At 40.0% G+C, this 19,750-nt stretch overlaps 1 protein-coding gene across 1 annotated transcript in view; it reads right to left on the bottom strand.

The window, feature by feature from the left end:
- The window catches only part of tox2 (TOX high mobility group box family member 2), a 164,479-nt gene that overhangs the window by 10,843 nt on the left and 133,886 nt on the right, over positions 1-19,750 (bottom strand). The window contains 3 exon segments of the mRNA XM_036571210.1: positions 875-955; positions 12,022-12,252; positions 18,187-18,420. Of these exon segments, the coding sequence (XP_036427103.1) occupies positions 875-955; positions 12,022-12,252; positions 18,187-18,420 (546 nt within the window).

Below are 19,750 nucleotides of genomic sequence, written 5' to 3'. Positions count from 1 at the left end.
TAAATTAGAAACATGCCATCGATCTATGGATTTTGCAGCGTTATGAAATGAAGACAAATTGAGTAACGTATCAGTACGTGGGGATCTAATGGATTTAGTTAAAAGTAATCCAGGCGATTCCACATACTGTTCATAAATTAGCTAATCATCTGATTGGAGAAAAAAAGAACACTGTGTCATTATGTAAGCAATACGTAACGGTTTATGAAGGGTTCTTTGATGAAGGCAATGGCTATATATAGGCCTCTGACACCGCAAGAAGCATTTGCATAGCTAAATAGTTCTTCTCTATGATGGGAAACCTATTGCATATCACTGTTGTCGGAACAAAACCTTGTATCTTCCAAATGTTAACTTTACAGGAGAAGGAAAAAACATAGTTTACTTTTAATGCAAGTCAATAGAACCAGATTTTTTTCCAAGTCATGTTGGGCTGTTTCTTTTGATCGGTTCATCATTAAATTTATACACAATATAAAGGGCAGCAGGCATTTTCAAATTATGTCAAAAACTGAAAAACGGATAACTTTTTTAAATAGTTATTATATGTTTATAACCTGGTTATGATACTAATAACTGCCTTTTAAAAGTCATACAACCTTTTTTTGGTAGTATACAGGATCCCTAATAGCTAAAGAGTGCTACAGACTTTATTTACCCAAACTAAAGGGGCTATCTGGGGTCTAATTTAGCATGGTCCCATTCCACGTATGCATGCACACATTCATACCCCCACAAAATGCTCTCACATTTCCCCTGACAGCCCCTCCCTGGAGATTCTGCTGAATTCTCCATCTAATGTATAATATACCTCATCCCCCCATCACCGCTGACCGTACATATCAAAGACATGACCCCCTCCTCCCTAGGTTACCTTGGAAACCAGGCTAGCTCGGTACGCTGCCAGGGCCTTCAGGTACTCCTTCTTAGCCGCTTCTGTTTTTCTCTTATACCCCTGAGAGAGAGAAAGAGAGAGAAAGACAACAGTGATTAGAAACACACAGGACTTCAGACACTTAACCTGAATGTGGTCAGAGTCATGTCAACCACATTTGATCCCCCATGTCCAACATACTTCCCAATATCTTATCACAGTCGGAAAAAAACCATATGAACCCTTTTCTCTGCACCCGTCCATATGGATTATTGCACAAAACTCAATTATGGGGCAACGTTTTAGAAGGGTAATTTCATAAACTTCCCAAAGAAGCACTCGCTCAGACAACATTCAGAAAAGAGCAAAGAAGAAAAATAAAAAAAGAAAAAGAAATCAGTTTGGGTTTTAGCATTTCTGCTGGAGAGTCCATTAAGAAGACACATCGTTCTATCAGAGTGGGTGTCACATCAGAGAAAGAGCACAAAGAGAGAGAGTGAGGGAAGAAAAAGACGACAGGGTTTAACAGGGAAGGCAATCTATAGCAACGGAATGAAGTCACCGAGAAATGGTGAGATTGGAATGTAGGCTAATGTAATGGCATGTCAATCATTTCACCGTCTCTGAAAAAAAAATCCATTCGCTAAGAAATTGAGCGGGACAACAGCATGGCTTTAGCAGATGAGAGAATACATGGTTTAAATTGGTGAAAAGGAAAAAAACAACAACAACAACACAAACATACTGAATTGAGCAGCAGCACTGCTTTAATTGATGAGAAAAACAACATTAAATGGAGGAGTTTTCAACGGTGTTCAAACTGATGGCAATAAAAACCCATTCACTCCAAAAATGAGCCAATGAGAGACAATATGGAGTAAAGTGGTGAAAACCAAACGCCGCCACACTAAGTAGAGGAGTGGCACTAGTTAATGAGAAACTGATGAGAGAAACAACATTAAGGTGATGAGAATAGCAACAGTGTTGCTGATCTAAACCGATGGGAGAAAATATTTTACAGAAAATACAGTGTAAATTGGTGAAAAAACACATTCTCACATTGTATTGAGTAGAGTTGAGAATAGCAACTGAGCTAATGAGACACAATACGATAAACTGGTCTCACATTGTACAGAGGGGAGCATTCAAGGAGACCTACTTTACTCTTTTTTTCTCAATTAAATATACCTCCTTGTGTTCTTTGAAAGACATCTGTGATGAGTACACTCTCAAAACTGTCACTGGGGAAGTGCACAACTGTAGCATAATCCACTGAAATTATATTTTCTAGGTTGTATTGACTCCACACACCCCGTCTCGTCTCCAGGCTTTTTATTTTATTGTTCTGTTTTAAAACATTTGGTTATGAAAAGGTACAAATATGTACTTTTCACCTGGAAAAACTTATTTAAGGTTCACAACTGGACCTTAAAACTACAGGTGTACCTTTGAGGGAACATTTACATTGTTTGTACCTTGATGAACGAAAAATGTACCTTTACATTACCTTTATTTCTAACAGTGTAGAGAAAAATTCAGTGTTCAGTCAGTTCTGTGTGTTTTAACCTAGAATTCTCTCATCTGTGTAGAAAGGCTCTGGGTGGTGATTCCATATTCAAATAAAAAGATTCTCAGTGGCTGACCAGAACACATTTATGGGCGGGGTCGTCAATGCACTGCTGTGTATGGTAAAATGGCTGCAGTGGACCACAGCATTGTGAGACTGTATAACGCCATGTATCAGAGCGGTGCTGTAGAACACGTAGAGGAGTTCATGTTCATTTTTACACTGTGCTTGATTAAATCTAACGAAATAAAATGTTTAACATCATTTGTCATTTATTGGTTTCCTTTAAGGTGATGAATATATAACATTCATTCAGCTTTCATAAGGCTACATGACATCTACATAAGCCTATTATGACAACTGTCGTTAACATTTATAAAGGCTTCCAATAAGCATCAGTTTAGCTTCAGTCAGTTTTCACCCCAGAAAGTGTTAGGGTAACTGACGCTTGTTGGAGTGAGCCTTTATACGTGTTTATATACACACTTAAAAATGATGGTCCTCAAGGGTTCTTAGTAAGGAAATAGTTCTACATAGAACCATGAACACTCAAAGAACCCTTTGCATCATGAAAGGGTTCTTCAGATTGATGGAGAATCCCTTTTTGATAAGGGTTCTACCTAGCACCAAAAGTGTTCTTCTATTGTTACAAGCTTGACATCATAACAATAGAAGAACCCTGTTTAGTGCATATTCACAGCACATTCACCATCAATCTGAAGAAGCATTTCACGATGCAAAGAACACTTTAATCATGCAAAAGGTTCTTTGAGTGTTCATGGTTCTATTTAGAACCATTTTATTGACTAAAGAATCCTTGAAGAACTATCAAGTGTGTAGGCCATGAAAGGCTTATGTAGGTGTCATGTAGCCTTATGAACACTGCCCTGTGCAGAGTACAGCAGTGGTGTTTAAGCTGCTAAGGAAGAAAAACAGTGATGGAAATCAGCTTAAACTGGTTGGAAAATATATAAAAAAAAAAACATGTCGCCACATCGTATTAAGAGGCATAACAGCACTGATGAGAAAAGAACAACATTAAAGCGATGAGTATGGCAATGGTGTGTTTTTTAGGAAAAAAAAAGAAAAAACAACGCTGCCATCTCTCCCTGGGGAGCTTGTTACAGGGTGGAAAGATGGAGGACTGGAGAGAACAATGATTTAAACATTTACATATGGCTGGGCCCGGGTCTGCCTACTATACTGTGGCTAGAGTTACCATTAAGCTTTAATGAACATATGCATGACTACGGACAGAAACACAGACACATGGCAGACACAGCAGACGCACATCCACACGTATGTATACAGACACAGAGCTGAGCCCCTCCTTACCGAGAACACAGCACACACACACACACGGCCAGCAACGTTCCCACATAAGGCTCCCGAACGTACATACACAAACCGAAACATCTGTCTAATCTGATTATGGAGGAGAGTCAGAAAGCTGGAAGTAGCCGACAGCGGCCGCTGGGGTTAAATTAAAAGGCCGTCCAGTAAGTGACTTCTTTTATTCCGTTCACACCGTCTGAAACATAAAAACACCAAACAAACGGCAACAGAGACCCTTCGCTATTATTAGTAGATTATTAGTCTTAAGCATTTTCAGATAAGGCAGCCGGGGCTAAGTTTGAGAGCCCGCGTCCTGACAGTTAAATATTGAACGAGGTTGTGTGGCTTTTGTAATAATGAACTCCCGAGGAGCTCCCGGCAGCTCTGCTTTCAAATTAATTTAACCCGAGCTAATGAGTGGCCCTAACGACAGCAACTCTTAAATAAATTAGCACGCCTAAGGATTTCTAATTATTCCAAAGTGAGCGGATTCATTAGCAATTGAAGCCGTCAGAGAGAGAGAGAGGGAGGGAGAGAGAGAGAGAGGGACAGGGAGAGAGGGAGCAGGTCGCGATGAATTAGAAATAAGGAAGGGGATGTGCTAGAGCGAGGGAGCACATGTTGCCTTCTTAATCCCGACATGGCGGGTGTCCCCCCGCAGAATTATCTGGTAATTGTACCTTAATGAAATGTTCCTGTTTGATAACCGGTTAATTATGGAAGACAATAACTCGCGGAACCTCCTGACACGAGGGAAGGGGCGTATACCCTCGGGGAGGGGGGCATGAGAGAGAGAGAGAGAGAGAGAGAGAGAGAGAGAGACAGAGTGAGAGAGAGAGAGAGAGAGAGACACACACACACACACACACACAGAGCTTGTTAGAGAGGGACCACTCTACTTCAAGGGATGTTGTTAAAGAAATATGGAAATCTCCATCTCTCTCTCATACACCTTTCTTCTTTCTCACTTGTTCTTTTCTTCTACCTCTCTCTCCTCTCTTACTCTCTCTTCCTTTCTCTCTCGCTCTGCTTCCTTCTCTTTTCCTCTCTTGGTTTTTTCACACTATTCCACCTTTTTTCTTTCTGTCTCGCTCTCTTTTCTTCTCTTGCTCTTTTTTCTCTTTCCCTCTCTCTTTCTTTCTCTCTGTCTCCTTTTTCTCTTTTCCTCTCTTGCTCTTTTTTCTCTACCTCACTCTCTTTCACTGTCTCTTCTCTTTCCATATCATGCTCTTTCTTTCATTCTGTTCCCTTTTGTTTTCTCTCTCATTCTTTTCTTCCTCTTTCATCCCTCGCTCTTGGTCCATCTTTCTCTTTTTTTTACCTCTTTCTCCTCTTTCGCTCTTTCTTTCTATCTCTCTCGCTCTGCCTTTTTTTTCTTTCCCTCTCTCGCTCTTTTTTTATACTATTCCACCTTTTTTCTGTCTCACTCTTTCTCCTTCCTCTCGCTCTCTTTTTTTTCTTCTCTCTTTCTTTCTTTCTCTTTCCCTCTCCTGCTCTTTTTTCTCTCCCTCTTTCTCTTTTTCTCACTGTCCCTTTTTCTTTCGCTCTCACTCTTTTCTTCCTCTTTTTCAGCCCTCGGTCTTTCTCTCCAATCCAATCTTTCTCTCTCTCTTGCTCTATCTTTCTTTCAATTTTACTCCTTCTTCTCACTCTCTATCTCTTTCCCTCTCTCTCTCTGTCTTTCACATTTTCCCCATTTTTTCCTTTTCGCTCTCACTCATTTCTCTTTTCTCACATCTCTTTTTTCTATACTCCTCTCACTTTTCCCTTCTCCTTTTTTGCTCTATCCTTTCTCTCCCACTCTTTCTTTTTTCATTCCCTCATCTTTTTTCTTTCCCTTTCCTCCATCCATCTCTTTCCATTTCCTTTTCTTTCTTCCTCTCTTTCTGTTCTCTCCCTCTTTTCCCTCTTGCTCTCTCTTTCAAACTCATCTCGTTCGCTCCTCTCTCTCACTCTCAGTTTTCTCTCCTTCGCACTATTCCTTTTGTCTTGCTCCTTCTCTTTCTCACCCTGTCACTCCTTTTCTTTATTTCTATTAATATTTCTCTCACTCACTGCTCTCTCTCTCCTTAGATGTCTATTACTGTAACTATACCATACTTTAACTGCCCCCCCCCCTTTAAGGTGCACTGAATAGTCTCATCTAAATCTAATCCTGCACCACAGCTGTAAAATTTCCTCTAATCTTGTATCCTCAGTCCTGCTGGTAGAGATCTGAGCAGTTACAGTAGCACTGTAGGCTACAGTGCAGTGATGATGATTCTTTATTCTGCATTGTTACCTTTCGCAGTAGCACACAGTATATCTCAGAAACACTCAAATTAATGAGGCTGACTCCAAAGCATGAAACACCAAATCCCATGAGAATTAATATGAAAAGACGGGGTTATTAAACCTCTGTAAGCTGGCAAAGGAAAACAAACAAACAAACAAACAGAACCCCAACATCTAAAACATGGCTGCTGTGGCTCAAGGACGACACGCCAACAAACCGAACACAAACACAAAACAAAGACAATGATAAGGGTGCTTCTGTTTGGATATCAGGGTCTTTTTTCCACAGTGGTCCATGTACAACAAGATTATTTCCTGCGTTTCTTTGAACACTAGAGGCTCCAACTGAAGGCCAAAGGTAAACAAGGATGGAGGGACTGCAGGACTACAGCAACTACAGCCTACTGGATAAAAGCTCAGGAGGAGAGGGTTATTATTGGTGCTATAACTGGGGGGCAGCACGGGCCGGTACTACGCCTTCTTGGGCATCATGGTTCCAAGCCATTTAACATATTCCTCATTGGTATGAGTGACAGGTCAGGGCCATCACTAAAAGAAATGACAGTCATCTATTGGAGAGGAGCTCTATCAATCATCCGTTAATGGGCCTATCGGAGAGGCTATTCTGGAGGCAGATAAGGATCCTTCACCCCTTCTCCATTCCACTCTTTCTTAGCATGCTGGACGGATAAGAATGGACAGAAGAGACATGGATTACATGCTGTTTCACTACTGATACCTATCTGCAGATCACGTCGAGAACAGCTGCTGGGGTTATCAAATGTACTGCACGTTAAAAAAATAATAAACATAAGTGGTCCTCCAGAAAGACGTGTAAAGTATATCTCTCAGTTTTGAACAGCTGTACACATCAAATCATAATACTTTTAATTAAACCACAAAAAAGTTTATTGAATTGCAGATAATATGTGTTTTGATAGTGACATTTAATGTTGGACATTGATTTTCAGACTTGTTGAAGTTGAAGTTTAGTTAGGGTGTGGGAGTAAAAGAGTGCCATATAGGTAAAAACAACAGCAGCCGCCGCCTTCAAGCCTGAATTTTGTCTGTACTTTTGTCCATTTTTATAGGCAACAGTATGTCATACAGTGTGATATGTCCAAGCAAGTCTGTCTCAGAGGGCTTAACGACTTGTGATGATTCAGACGTGCTGTTTTCACAGTGCTAATTGCTGGGGCATAAATGACCATTACTTCTTAGCAACCAGTGCTGTACTACTCAAGTCCGGTCTCGGTCTCGACAACATTCGGACTCTGTCTTGTCTCGGTACTGGGGCAAGGTGGAAATTGGTCGAGACCAGCCGAGTGCAATGCTTCTGTCTGACTTAACTGGAAACAGAGCTTTTTTTCTATTAATACTTAATATCAATTAAACCTTTAAACAGAATAAAACAGTAATTTCTCTACATATTTAAACAGAATCTGTTTGCTGCAGGTTGAAGATCTAATAGATTTTTCCATGAAGACTTTACTGGATATTATTCATTTGTTGATTTTCATTAGTTCCCAAATTCCAACATCCCCTGAGGGCAGATCTGAATGTTATTATTACTATGTTTTCATTAATTAATAAAAATGGATGTATGTTATTTGGTTATATTCAAATGACTTTAGTTGAGTTTAGTGATTCTGAATGAGGGACACAGAAGAATCTTGCCATCATTTGCTTTCAAAAATTATGATGCAAATTTGGACTAAGACAATCATATAATAATAAATAATAATATTCTATGCTACATATTATTTAATGTTATCTTTTACAATAATATTGTACAATAAAATATAATATTATTTATTAATATATATGATGTACAGCAAATGATAAGGAATGCACAATGAATTACAAATTAATTTCAGTTTTTTCCCCTTTGTTCTTTTTACTTTTTCTATTCTGAAAAAAAAATCTTAATTTAGTCTCAGTCTTGTCTCGGTCTCAGCCACCCCTGGTCTCAGTCTTGCCTCAGTCTCAGACACTCCTGGTCTCAGTTTTGTCTCGGTCTCAGCCACCCCTGGTCTCAGTCTTGTCTCGGTCTCAGCCACTCCTGATCTCAGTCTTGTCTCGGTTTCAGACACTCCTGGTCTCAGTCTTGTCTCGGTCTCAGCCACCCCTGGTCTCAGTCTTGTCTCGGTCTCAGCCACTCCTGATCTCAGTCGTGACTCGGTCTCAGCCACTCCTGGTCTCAGTCTTGTCTCAGTCTCAGTTACTCCTGGTCTCAGTCTTGTCTCGGTCTCAGCCACTCCTAGTCTCGGCCTTGTCTCGGTCTCAGACACTCCTGATCTCAGTCTTGTCTCGGTCTCAGACACTCCTGGTCTCAGTCTTGTCTCGGTCTCAGCCACTCCTAGTCTCGGTCTTGTCTCGGTCTCAGACACTCCTGATCTCAGTCTTGTCTCGGTCTCAGCCACTCCTGGTCTCACTCTTGTCTCAGTCTCAGCTACACCTGGTTTCAGTCTTGTCTCAATCTCAGTTACTCCTGGTCTCAGTCTTGTCTTGTCTCAGTTACTCCTGGTCTCAGTCTTGTCTCGGTCTCAGTGTTGGCCTGAAATCACTTCTAGTAGTCTTGACTACAACACTATTAGCTACATTAGCCTTGTAGCTCTACTACAATAGTCAACAAAGCAAACTTCAGACACTAAACATTTGTTGTCTGATTTACTACAGAAAACAGGCTAAATAAAGTTTTCTGCCAAACAATTAAAAAAAAAAAAATTCCAAGACACCTGCAAAAATGTTTTTACAAATATAAATTTGACTACATTTGAAGTAAAAGGGTCAAATGTGTACATTCGATTTTTTTGCTAAATTACTGTATATATCTAACCATATCTCACTTTGAAGGAGAAATATTGTTATACTGGCACTGAGAATGATTGGTGGCAGGTGATGATGTCATCAAAAGATGACCTGACTGCCACTAATTAGAGCTCTGGGAGCCATCGCTCGATGACCTCATCAGCTCCACTGATATGTAACAGATGTGTTCTGAAGTTTCAAAACTGAGTCATGGACCAAAAAAAAAGAAATAAAAAAGGAAAAATCCAAATCTTCCCCATCTCACCGAGGGAAAGGATACCTTGTTATGATTTTCAGAGGAAACCCTATTTTCCTCATATCTAACGTCTGCAGTAACGAAGCAATTAAATGCAACAAATAAGCAAAAAGGACAGGCATTCACAAATCTATATCAGTGTCTGAACGTCCTGGTGGATGAAGGGTTAAGAAGCACAAACAATAACATTTCGGAGAGCAGATGTCCTTGAGGGAGAAAAGAAGGGCGCCGGGCGATGGCTAATCTTGTATTCTCAGCATGATCAAATCACCAGGCAACAGATATAAATAAAAGGGCCGAGGAAATGAGGAATTCACATTCAAGAGTGTCAGCGGCAAAATGAAGATTCATGGTGAAGAGGGTAGAAGGGAAGGAGGCAAAAATTAACTGCACATAAAAGGACACACAGCAGCCCACAGAAAAGAAGAGAGAGAGAGAGAGGGAGAGAGAGGGAGAAAGAGAGAGAGACAGAGAGAGAGACAGAGAGAGAGAGAAATATCACATGGCAGTGGGGTGAGTGGTCTGCACTCTGTCATGGAGACAGGTGCTTTTATTTGACATGCAATAGCAGGCCTTTGTTATGGAGGATATTCTAAAAATACAGTGGCCCTCTCCCTCTCTCTCCCTCTCTCCCTCTCTCTCTCTATCCCTCTCTGTCTCTCACACACATCATCACTCTGCTTCATGCGCAGCTCATTACTGAAGAACACATGCACACACAAATCCACACACAAAGACACACACACATACACACACACACACACACACACACACATACATACACACACACACACACACACATACACACACGAAAGCTAAGATAACTACTTTTTCCTGAACAAACTGACTGATAAGCAGATATGTAAAAAAAAACCCTCAAGTATATATAAATTATACAGATCTAGACCAACAGCAAGCAGAGGCTGTCTCAAATGCTGCCCTTTAGCTCTGCTACTATCAGGACTTCAGAACAGAAATCTTTGTTACTGTACAGCAGTGTGCAGGGTAGGGATGCAAATGATTAAAAGGTGTGTCAAAGTTAAAAAACTGCTAAAAAGCAATAACACAATTCTCCTCTTACCCTAAATGTACTAGATCGACTAAGACATGATAGGTGTGTGAAGTCCACTTCTTTCGTTTTGCACTGGAGCTATGAGGCTAACACATGAAGGAAGCTTATAGATCTCCAATTAGCACTGTGCAAACTGCACGCCTAAATCATCAGACATTCGCCTCTAATCACGTAGAGCTGTTAAAGCTACACTATAGCTGTGTTCCAAAGCTGCAGCCGCGGTAGGGCGGGTACTCGGTAAGACTGTCCTTCTCCTTAGTAGCCTGTTGGTTACACAAATGAAAGAGTCCTAACGAGGCTGCGTGGTGACATCACCAGAAAGGCCCTGCCTCTCAGTGTGAAGGAACTGGTGAGAGAAAATGGAGCCCGTTTCATTGTGTTTGTTGCTTTTTCATTTCTTCACGGAAATGGAGGCGATGTTTTTATGTAGTACGATAATCTACATTCACACAAATACTTCTAAATAAAATACGATATATGGACGATATGCAATATATGGACGAATGCTGTAATTAATCACTTTACACTTTTTAAGGTTACGAAAACAAATTCAAGGACGTGTATAACTTACATTTTAAAACAAGCTCTGCTCCAACAGCTTCGTTTTACGTCATTTTCTTGGTGCTGTTTTTTTTTCATTCACGTCGTTCGTGCACAGAGAACTGTGGGTAACCGAAGGGTGGGAAGGACACATCTGCTGCGTCCTTGAAATCACTCAACGTAGGCTGCATTTCTAGGCTGTATACGAAGGATCTTTCACTTTGGAATGTCCTTCTATGACGTAGCGGCCAAGAAATGCAGCCTAGGCTTTTGATTGCTTATGTAAATTTTAGGGATTAAGCCCTCTCTGGTGGAAAATTGTCATTGCACACAATGAGCGGAAGGAGATTTGTCGGGTGTGCTTCGGACCCCTTCCCTGAGTGGATGAATGTGATGAATGTGAGCACATCGAAAGAAGATTCAAAGAGAAACTGGGTCAAAACTTGGTGAATGACTTCTGAGTAAAATTAACTATTATTTTCATTAAATCTTCATTATAATATAGATTTGCATTCAAGACCTAAACATTGAGCTGGATATTCTTATTTTTGAGTGTATGTGATGTTAAGATGACGTGGTCTGAAAAACTTATATTTTAGCATGTTTTTCTTTTCTCAGTAATGATACTTCTTTATTTTTTTTTATAGTGCAGCTTTGAATCCTATTAATTATTCTTGCTTATGTGAGTTCTAAGAATGTATGACATGCTTATCTAAAAAAAATGGAAAAAACATACATCAAGCAGCTAAAAACAGTAACAAAATTCAAGGCTTTTATGTTACCGACCAGATTACTTCAATACGGTATATCATTCCGTGTCAAATTTCAATACCTAAGCAGTCAGTCTTATCAGCATCCATGAGCCAATAGACATGCTTATTTAAAACTCTTGACTGCTGACTGGATGTCTGGATAATATATTGCACTTCTGCTGTCTGATTTAAGCCACACTTACTTTCAGATTGGTAATTAAAAGAAGAAACTGAAAAAAGCACCATTATGGAGTCATCACTGAAGTCGAAGTATTGATATCAAAACATGTTGAACAGTACCCAGCCCTACAAGCAACTACTTTGAAGCTTTCATTTTCCCCACATTTTGCCCATTTTTATGGTAAACCGGTATAAATACATTTTTCACTGTTGCTGTAAGGACATGAGTTTGATCCTTCTGATCTAACAGTTTGCCTTGAAGGTTTTCATACGGCATATTAAGATGAGCAAGCCCACACGAGCATAAGCACTACAATCCTCCACACTTCCAGGCCGTGACAAAACCGGGCAAAACCTCACCTGTTTCTGCTCCTCTCCCAGACTGTCCCACATGGAGGCCACAATCTTGGAGACGTCTCCAAAGGTGGCGTTGGGGTTCTGGCCTTTAATGGCTGCCTGAGTGTCCCGGAAGAAGAGAGCATAGGCCGAGACGGGCTTCTGTGGCTCGTTGGGATCCTTCTTCTTCTTCTTCTTCTGTGGCTTGGGCTTGGGCTTCATCATGTCTGCGGAGGGTTTTTTCTCCCCCGTGATCTGTGGAAAAGAGAGGGACAGTGTGAGGACGCAGACTTAAACACACACTCACACACAGATCCAGCCACTAAACCCAGCGCCAGGATGTACTTTAATATAGCAGGGGATAATATGTTGAGGATTGCAGTGTGTTGCGCACAACAGCTGAAACCTGTTTTGAACTGCATTGTTCATTGTTCTTGCCATACTAGCTAATGGGTGAAAGATGTAGCATAAAGAAAGCAGTTTAAGAGGGAGACCACACAAACACTCCCATATGAACAAGAGCTATAGTAATAATACAGGCACTTCTATGGGACAATTACTATAGTTTACTATAAAGAACACTTAACTTTACATTTATGGCATTTAACTTACCCAGGGCAACAGTCTAAAGCAGTGGCTCCCAGGGGCCAAATGGTAATGTTTGTGGGGAGCCAAGGGCCAAAAAACAAAACAACTAGCTAGCTTTTTAGCCCTATGTTTTAATACATCAGTATATGTGGAAAAAATGGACCATGTGCGCCTTCACATATTCCTGCTTCCCATATGAAGGGTTTTGTCCTTAAATTCCCTTTTTTCACTGAAAAAATCATATTTTGGTTAGTAAAATCACCTCCAATCTAGTTAATATATCTACTACTTTAAATTTAAGATTGTTGGGAGAGTATTTTAACATGATTTTTTTCTCAACATTTTCACTAGTATATCATATTTTCACTGGCAATAAATGATCAAAATTATCTGCAAAAAAGATATTGACTAGATGTTTTCATTTTTATCATTTTTTACTCCAGTGGTCCCTAAATATCCTCTTGCGGTTCATAAATTCATCAAACTTTAAACACTTCATTCTAACATCTGATTATGTGTTATAAAAAGTGGTTTAAAATGAAATAAAGACAAAAACAAGAAGTTACATAGAACTTCATAGGCCATGGGGGAATTTGGGCAACCTTCTGGCCGGCCAAATCAAACATCTTTGACCCACGGGCCTCATTTTGGGCAGCCCTGGTCTAAAGACACCTTTGAGCTAAGACACTGCCAGAAACAAGAGTCATATATGTAGATACAAAAGACAAAGACGAGGAGATGAAGCTTATGTAGGACATCCATGTCTCAGCTATGTGAACAAAATTACACTAAGGGTTTTTTGGAAGATAGCCATTTAATTAGATGTGCTCAAATCAGTTGAAACCAACTTTCACTTTCAATGGTTTACTGAATATAAAGGCAGCAAAGAGTTTACACTGTGGGCTGTTCATTTATTTCAAGTTGTCACAGTTTCCCCAGTCAGGCTTTGCCCCACCTTGTCTAGACTTTGATGCTTTGTTTGACACTGTGTGTCTCTGTTTCAGTTTAGTTTCTAGTTTATTAAGGTCATTAGATTCATTTTTGTCTTGCTTTTACTATCATCGTCTTTACTGATTCTACCATACTCAGTATGGATTACGGTAAATCCATCTTGTACGTGCATCACATCGTCTTCATCATTGCCGCAAGTTCAAAAGTTTAAAAGTTACAGACTGAAGATGAAAGAAAATAAAAATACTGAGTACGCTCAGTGAATACGTTGAATAGCGAGCATCTACTGGTTGTAGTTCCATACCTGCTGCTTCTGAAAGCCTGAGTGGTAATGAGGTTCTAGTTATGCATATGTTTGACTATGCAAATGTGAGTTGCTCTTTTATCTGCAAACATCATGAAATAAAAATGGGATACACTGAAATCCAGAGAGTGCTTTCACTCAGACCCGCTGTGTGTAATCTGCTCTGACAGGTTATGGACAATCTCTCTCTCTCTCTCTCTCTCTCTCTCTCTCTCATACACATACACACGAGAGTTAAAAGCACACAGGACAGAGAAGCCCTGGAGAAAGAGCACTGAAATATTCAGGGCGAAATTGATTGCTCCACCGTGGGCCGAGCTGAGCAGGCATTGTTAATATCCCATTTGAATCAGTGCTACATGGCTTCATCTCTTGTCGGACGAGCACTAATATTTGTTTCTTCAGCTGCACATTTAAAACAAAAACAATTTCATTATTCAAACGAGTGGAAACGCAGAGAGAGAGAGAGCGGTGAGAGAGCGAGAGAGAGAGAGAGAGAGAGAGAGAGAGAGAGAGAGAGAGAGAGAGAGAAAGAAGCCATGAAATGTTTCCGGCAAAGTAGAGAGTCCAAACTAACAAGTGAAAGAGGTTTCTGGGACAGCAGTAGATTTAAAGGCTGCTTAAAAACACTATTCACAGTTGTCAGCGTTTTCATCAGTGCCACTAAGAGATTAAGCCTGAAACAGGTGGAGGATCCTCTACCATGTAATTGCAGCATAAAAATGACACTAACACTGTATAGCCTTACTTCCTATCATGTAACAGAACCTTATATCTCCGAAACGGTGGCTTTATAGAAGAAGAAAAACGTGTTCTTAACTAGGGATGTGCTGAAATGGAATATAATGACCAATAGTGATCATTTTACTTATTTTGCGTTTTGATTTTAAAGTTTACTCTATAATAAATACATATGGAATGCAGTGAGCTTTAACCTCTTATTTATGCAGTTCAACTTTCAATAATAAACCTTTACATTAATTAGTAGAGGTTTTTTATATATAGCCATTCACTTGCCCCAGGATTCTCTTTGCTATAACAGTAGGGTGCTTAATCGCACCTTACTTGTTAAAGTCATTGTCTCTAGTATATCAGATTTCCATCATTTCCAGATAAATAATCAAAATTATCTGCGTTATTACTTGCAACAAGTAAAATAATCTGTCAATAGAAAAACAAATTCTATATTAAATGACTTTAAAAGATACTGACAATGTTTTCACCCACTAAGATATAATGTTTTACTCCAGTAGTCCCTAAATATCTCTTTTGGTTGCTGAATTTATAGATTTTTAAACACTTCATTAATTCTGTATGTTTTATAAATGAGGCCTGTAGTCTCTTGAGTGAGGTGTGTCGTCCACTATGCTACCCACTTGTGTGAGTTAATAGGACAGAAGGTCTGACTAATCGGTGCAATAGCTGGTTCTAATTATCGAGTGTAACTCCAGTATCAAGCTGATAATAATAATAATAATAATAAAAATATTTTCCCACTTGGTGGCAAATAATTTGTCTCCCACTTATATATTGTGCATCTCTATTCTTAATTTGACTCTATTCTTACTACTAATGGAATTCCAAGTCATTTTGGACTGTTTTGATTGGTCCATTTATCAAGAAATGGGCAGCTTGTATAATTTTTTTATCTTTTATTATTGTTTTTAAAGTTAATGGTTTTATTTTCATAACCTTGTTTTTTGTAAAAAAAAAAAAAATCTTATTCTTTAATGCACAGCAAAGTACTTTGTAAATCTGTTTCAAAAAGTGCTATATACATAAAGCTTCTTCTTCTTCTTATTATTATTATTATTATTATTATTACTAAAAAAAATTAAAACTAAAAAAAGTTAGGACGTTTTCATACAACAGCGATGATTTCAACATTTTTAAATGTACAGAAAGCTTCAGTTAAGAATCTATGAATATAACACATTTAATTGGTCACAGTGAGTTAAGTCAAAGTACTCTGAATGTTTCCCCTATTAATATTATTCATTTCTCAATCCTCGCTCTGAGAACAAAATATGCCAGATTTGCATGAATAAAAATTATTTGAATGTCCAAACGTAGTCTCCTACACACGCAGTCATTCAGACACACATGGAGGTGGGTGGTGCTTATACTGAGAGAAAGTGAAGGGATGTATACTGTGCAGTGAGCATGTATTTAGGCTCCCTATAATCCTATGTAAGACTTTGTGAAATTAAGCCATTCTTATGCGCAATATAGCAGAGTATTTAGAGCAAGAGTGTGTGTGTGTGTGTGTGTGTGTGTGTATGTGTTCTCACGTATAGGATATGTGTACATATGCACATAAAGAACACACGCACTCTCTCACCCTGCATATATGTGTGTGTGTGTGTGTGTGTGTGTGTGTGTGTGTGTGTGTGTGTGTGTACCTGGTGCACAGCTGCAGATAAATATGCAAAAGTAAAGCCTCCCTGATTCAGTTACAGCTCTATTGTGTTTATGCTCGCTCTCTCACACTCCCCGAGGTAGAGAGAGAGAGTGAGAGAGAGAGCCATGTGTGCTGAGAAAGCTGCCTGGAGAGCAGCCAAGACTTACCTTACTATATGGATTTACATTCATTAAATCCATTACTCCTTACAGGAACATATCAGCGCTACCTCAAAAAGGTAACTTTATATGACAAGAAAAAACACTGCTTAATTTTAACGTGCATTAACAGAACAACCATTAAGTCAAAAGTAATTATGAACCATTTCTATTGGCCTATTTGTTATGAAATCTTTACACAGTGTAAACTGGGGGTTTTCATTTGACAGTAACTACATGCCACTGTTTGAATTAAAGGGGAATTTCACCAATTTTTTCAAATGTATAAATAATTATCTCGTAAACAATCATTAAGATGTAAGATGTTAAGATGTAAAGTCAGAGTGGTTTGATGTGAAATCTGGAAAAGTGAGAATTGTTCACAGTGGTGGTGATAGGAACCAGACGTCCAAAATGTTTAATAATGCCTTCCAAAGCTCCCTCACAGAAACTTCTTACACGAAATGGTTGCAAATATGTTGCCTGAGAAATTGTTTTACAATTTTTTTAAAAAAGCCTTAAGCCTTAAATCACATTTATGGTGGAGAGGTACATGCACTATAAGTAACTACCTGGTCTCTCTAATTAAGCTCAGGAGGTGTCCATGTAGCATTTTCACTTTCTGAACCTGGATTACCAGGCAAAACAGCAGCCAAAGAAAACATATACTTTACATTTACCGACATATATCAATGTTATATATAAAAACTGAGAAGAGATGTAGTTTCACTGGCCATTTTGGATAGTAAATGAAATGGCTACTTGCATTGTTATCACTGCAACTTCTGGTTTTATCACTCTTGTTACAAAGAAATCGTACATTTCTCTACTATGAACTATTTCATATCAAACCACTCTGAATGACTTTGTTTACACCCCAATGATTGAATTATGTAAAAATTTGGCAAATGTGTGGAATCCTCCTTTAAAAACAAGCAAAAAACTGCTTCAAGAAACTGTGTGCATGCTGAGTTGTATGGGTATGTGAGTGTGTGATATATGTATGTATGAGGGCAGCAAAAAAAAAAAAATGCCACAGAAATACTCATTTCTGTCCAAACTGTGTTCTACACCACAAACGCCAGCAACAAAACCATCTGTCTGAATCACGTAGACACAGAGAACGTTAAGAACGTCCAAATTTACACAGCCTAGAGCACACCTAGTGAACAGTGTTCCGCTCTAATAGACCTTTGTGTAATCCGCTGGTCTAAAACAATGTCATTTAAGCATTGTGTAAGTTAATTCACTCTTTTTACTCTTGGATCCAATTAAGCATGCTGCATCGTGATAATGAGGGATTTCTAGCAGCCAGTGCATTACTGCCGCAGTCAAATTAAATTCCAACTGACACTTTCAATAAAGGAAGAGGATGACGGACAAGCTGGAGTAATTGGATTTCTAGGACAATAAAAATAGAAAAAGGGTGAGACAGAGAGTGAGAGAGAGAGAGAGTGAGAGAGCGCGGGAGAAAGAGAAAAGACAACGTTTTTTACTAAAGGGAAGAACAAAAGGTGGTTGTATGTGAAGTTGAATAGCTGTAATTTGTAAACAATATAAAAGGGCCCACTTGCGGAAGAAGCATTTGACAATCACAGTTACTTCTACATGAACTAAAAAAAAAAAACTCTTGTACGAAAGAGAAAATGTTTTAAACACCCGCTTAAACAACAAGTCATCTAAATATCTGAAACTACACGTCCAGAGCCTCCATTAACTCCTGGTCCTCAGCACTTTCAGGCAATCCGCACTTCAAACAGAAAACAGTCCACTTCCCTTCCCTGTACCTTCATGAGGTAATCTGCTTCCTCTTCCTGGGCGGAGCTCGAAGGAGAGGGCGTGGCCGACTGGCTTCCCGGCGATGAGGGGGAGCCGCGAGTATAGGGGCCTCGGCCAATCTGAGAGCTGAGCTGGGACAGAGCGCTCATGGGGTGGGGCAGTATCCTAGAAGACCTGTTTAGCATGGGCATGTGGCTGGCCGGGGGGTAGCGGCCGCTGTCTGGCCCAGCCAGCGCCTGCATCTAAGGGCAAGAGAAGAAGACCAGACTTTACTAGAAGATTGGGCAGCTGACTTTTGAGCTAGCTGGCTAAGGCAGGCAGATATTAACTCTAGTATTGGATTTTTGACTTTTTTTAACCACAGTCACAATGCAGCCATTAAGCCAGTAAGGCAAAAGTTAAGGGACGGGTGCAGCGTGCATTTGTTTAGGTGCACTGTGGTCATTGGCACTGGCTTTGTCATTAGTATTGGAATGGTCAATGGGATCACTTTCTGGAAGTGATGTAAATTACCATTTTTTTTTCCAAATGATAATCTGTTGTGGAAAACTGGTTGATCTTCCCTCACCCTATAGCGACCTGGTTGATCTTCCCTCAACCTGTAGTGACCTGGTTGATCTTCCCTCATGCTATTCTGACCTGGTTGATCTTCCCTCACCCTATAGCGACCTGGCTGATCTTCCCTCAACCTGTAGTGACCTGGTCGATCTTCCCTCATGCTATTCTGACCTGGTTGATCTTCCATCACCCTATTGCAACCTGGTTGATCTTCCCTCACCCTATAGTGACCTGGTTGATCTTCCCTCAGCCTGTAGTGATCAGGTTGATCTTCTCTCACCCTACAACTACCAGGTTGATCTTCCCTCACCCTACAGCAACCATGGTTGATCCTGTCTTCACCCTTTGTGGCAACCTGGCTGATCTTCCCTCACACTATAGTGACCTAGTTGATCGTTCCTTCCTATGTCACACTTTGGAGCAAACTGGCTGATCTTCATTTACTCTTTATAACAATCTTCTTTGTCTACCCTTACCCCATAAAACAACCTTGGGTAATGTTGCCTCACACTTTGTGACAACCAGGTTGATCTACCTCACCTTATGAAGCAACCTGGTTGATCTTCCCTCACCCCATAAAGTAACCTGCTTGATCTTCCCTCACCCCATGAAGTAACCTGCTTGATCTTCCCTCACCCCATGAAGTAAACTGCTTGATCTTCCCTCACCCCATAAAGTAACCTGGTTGATCGTCCCTCACCCCATGAAGTAACCTGCTTGATCTTCCCTCACCCCATGAAGTAACCTGGTTGATCGTCCCTCACCCCATGAAGTAACCTGCTTGATCTTCCCTCACCCCATGAAGTAAGCTGGTTGATCTTCTCTCACCCTATGAAGCAATCTGGTTGATTCCCTCCTCACCACCACTTAGTTAATAATTAGGTGTACTTCCTGTAGCTCTGTGGGACATACTCAATACACTTAGATGCCAGCATCTCTGAGAAGTCTGAACTTCTTGATTTTTAAAGGGTGGGATCAACACAGCCGAGAGGGCGAACTAAACCAATACTGTAC

The sequence above is a fragment of the Colossoma macropomum genome, unplaced genomic scaffold, assembly GCF_904425465.1.
Source record: "Colossoma macropomum unplaced genomic scaffold, Colossoma_macropomum, whole genome shotgun sequence".
NCBI lineage: Eukaryota > Metazoa > Chordata > Actinopteri > Characiformes > Serrasalmidae > Colossoma > Colossoma macropomum.
This window is presented reverse-complemented; position numbering and strand designations above follow the sequence as displayed.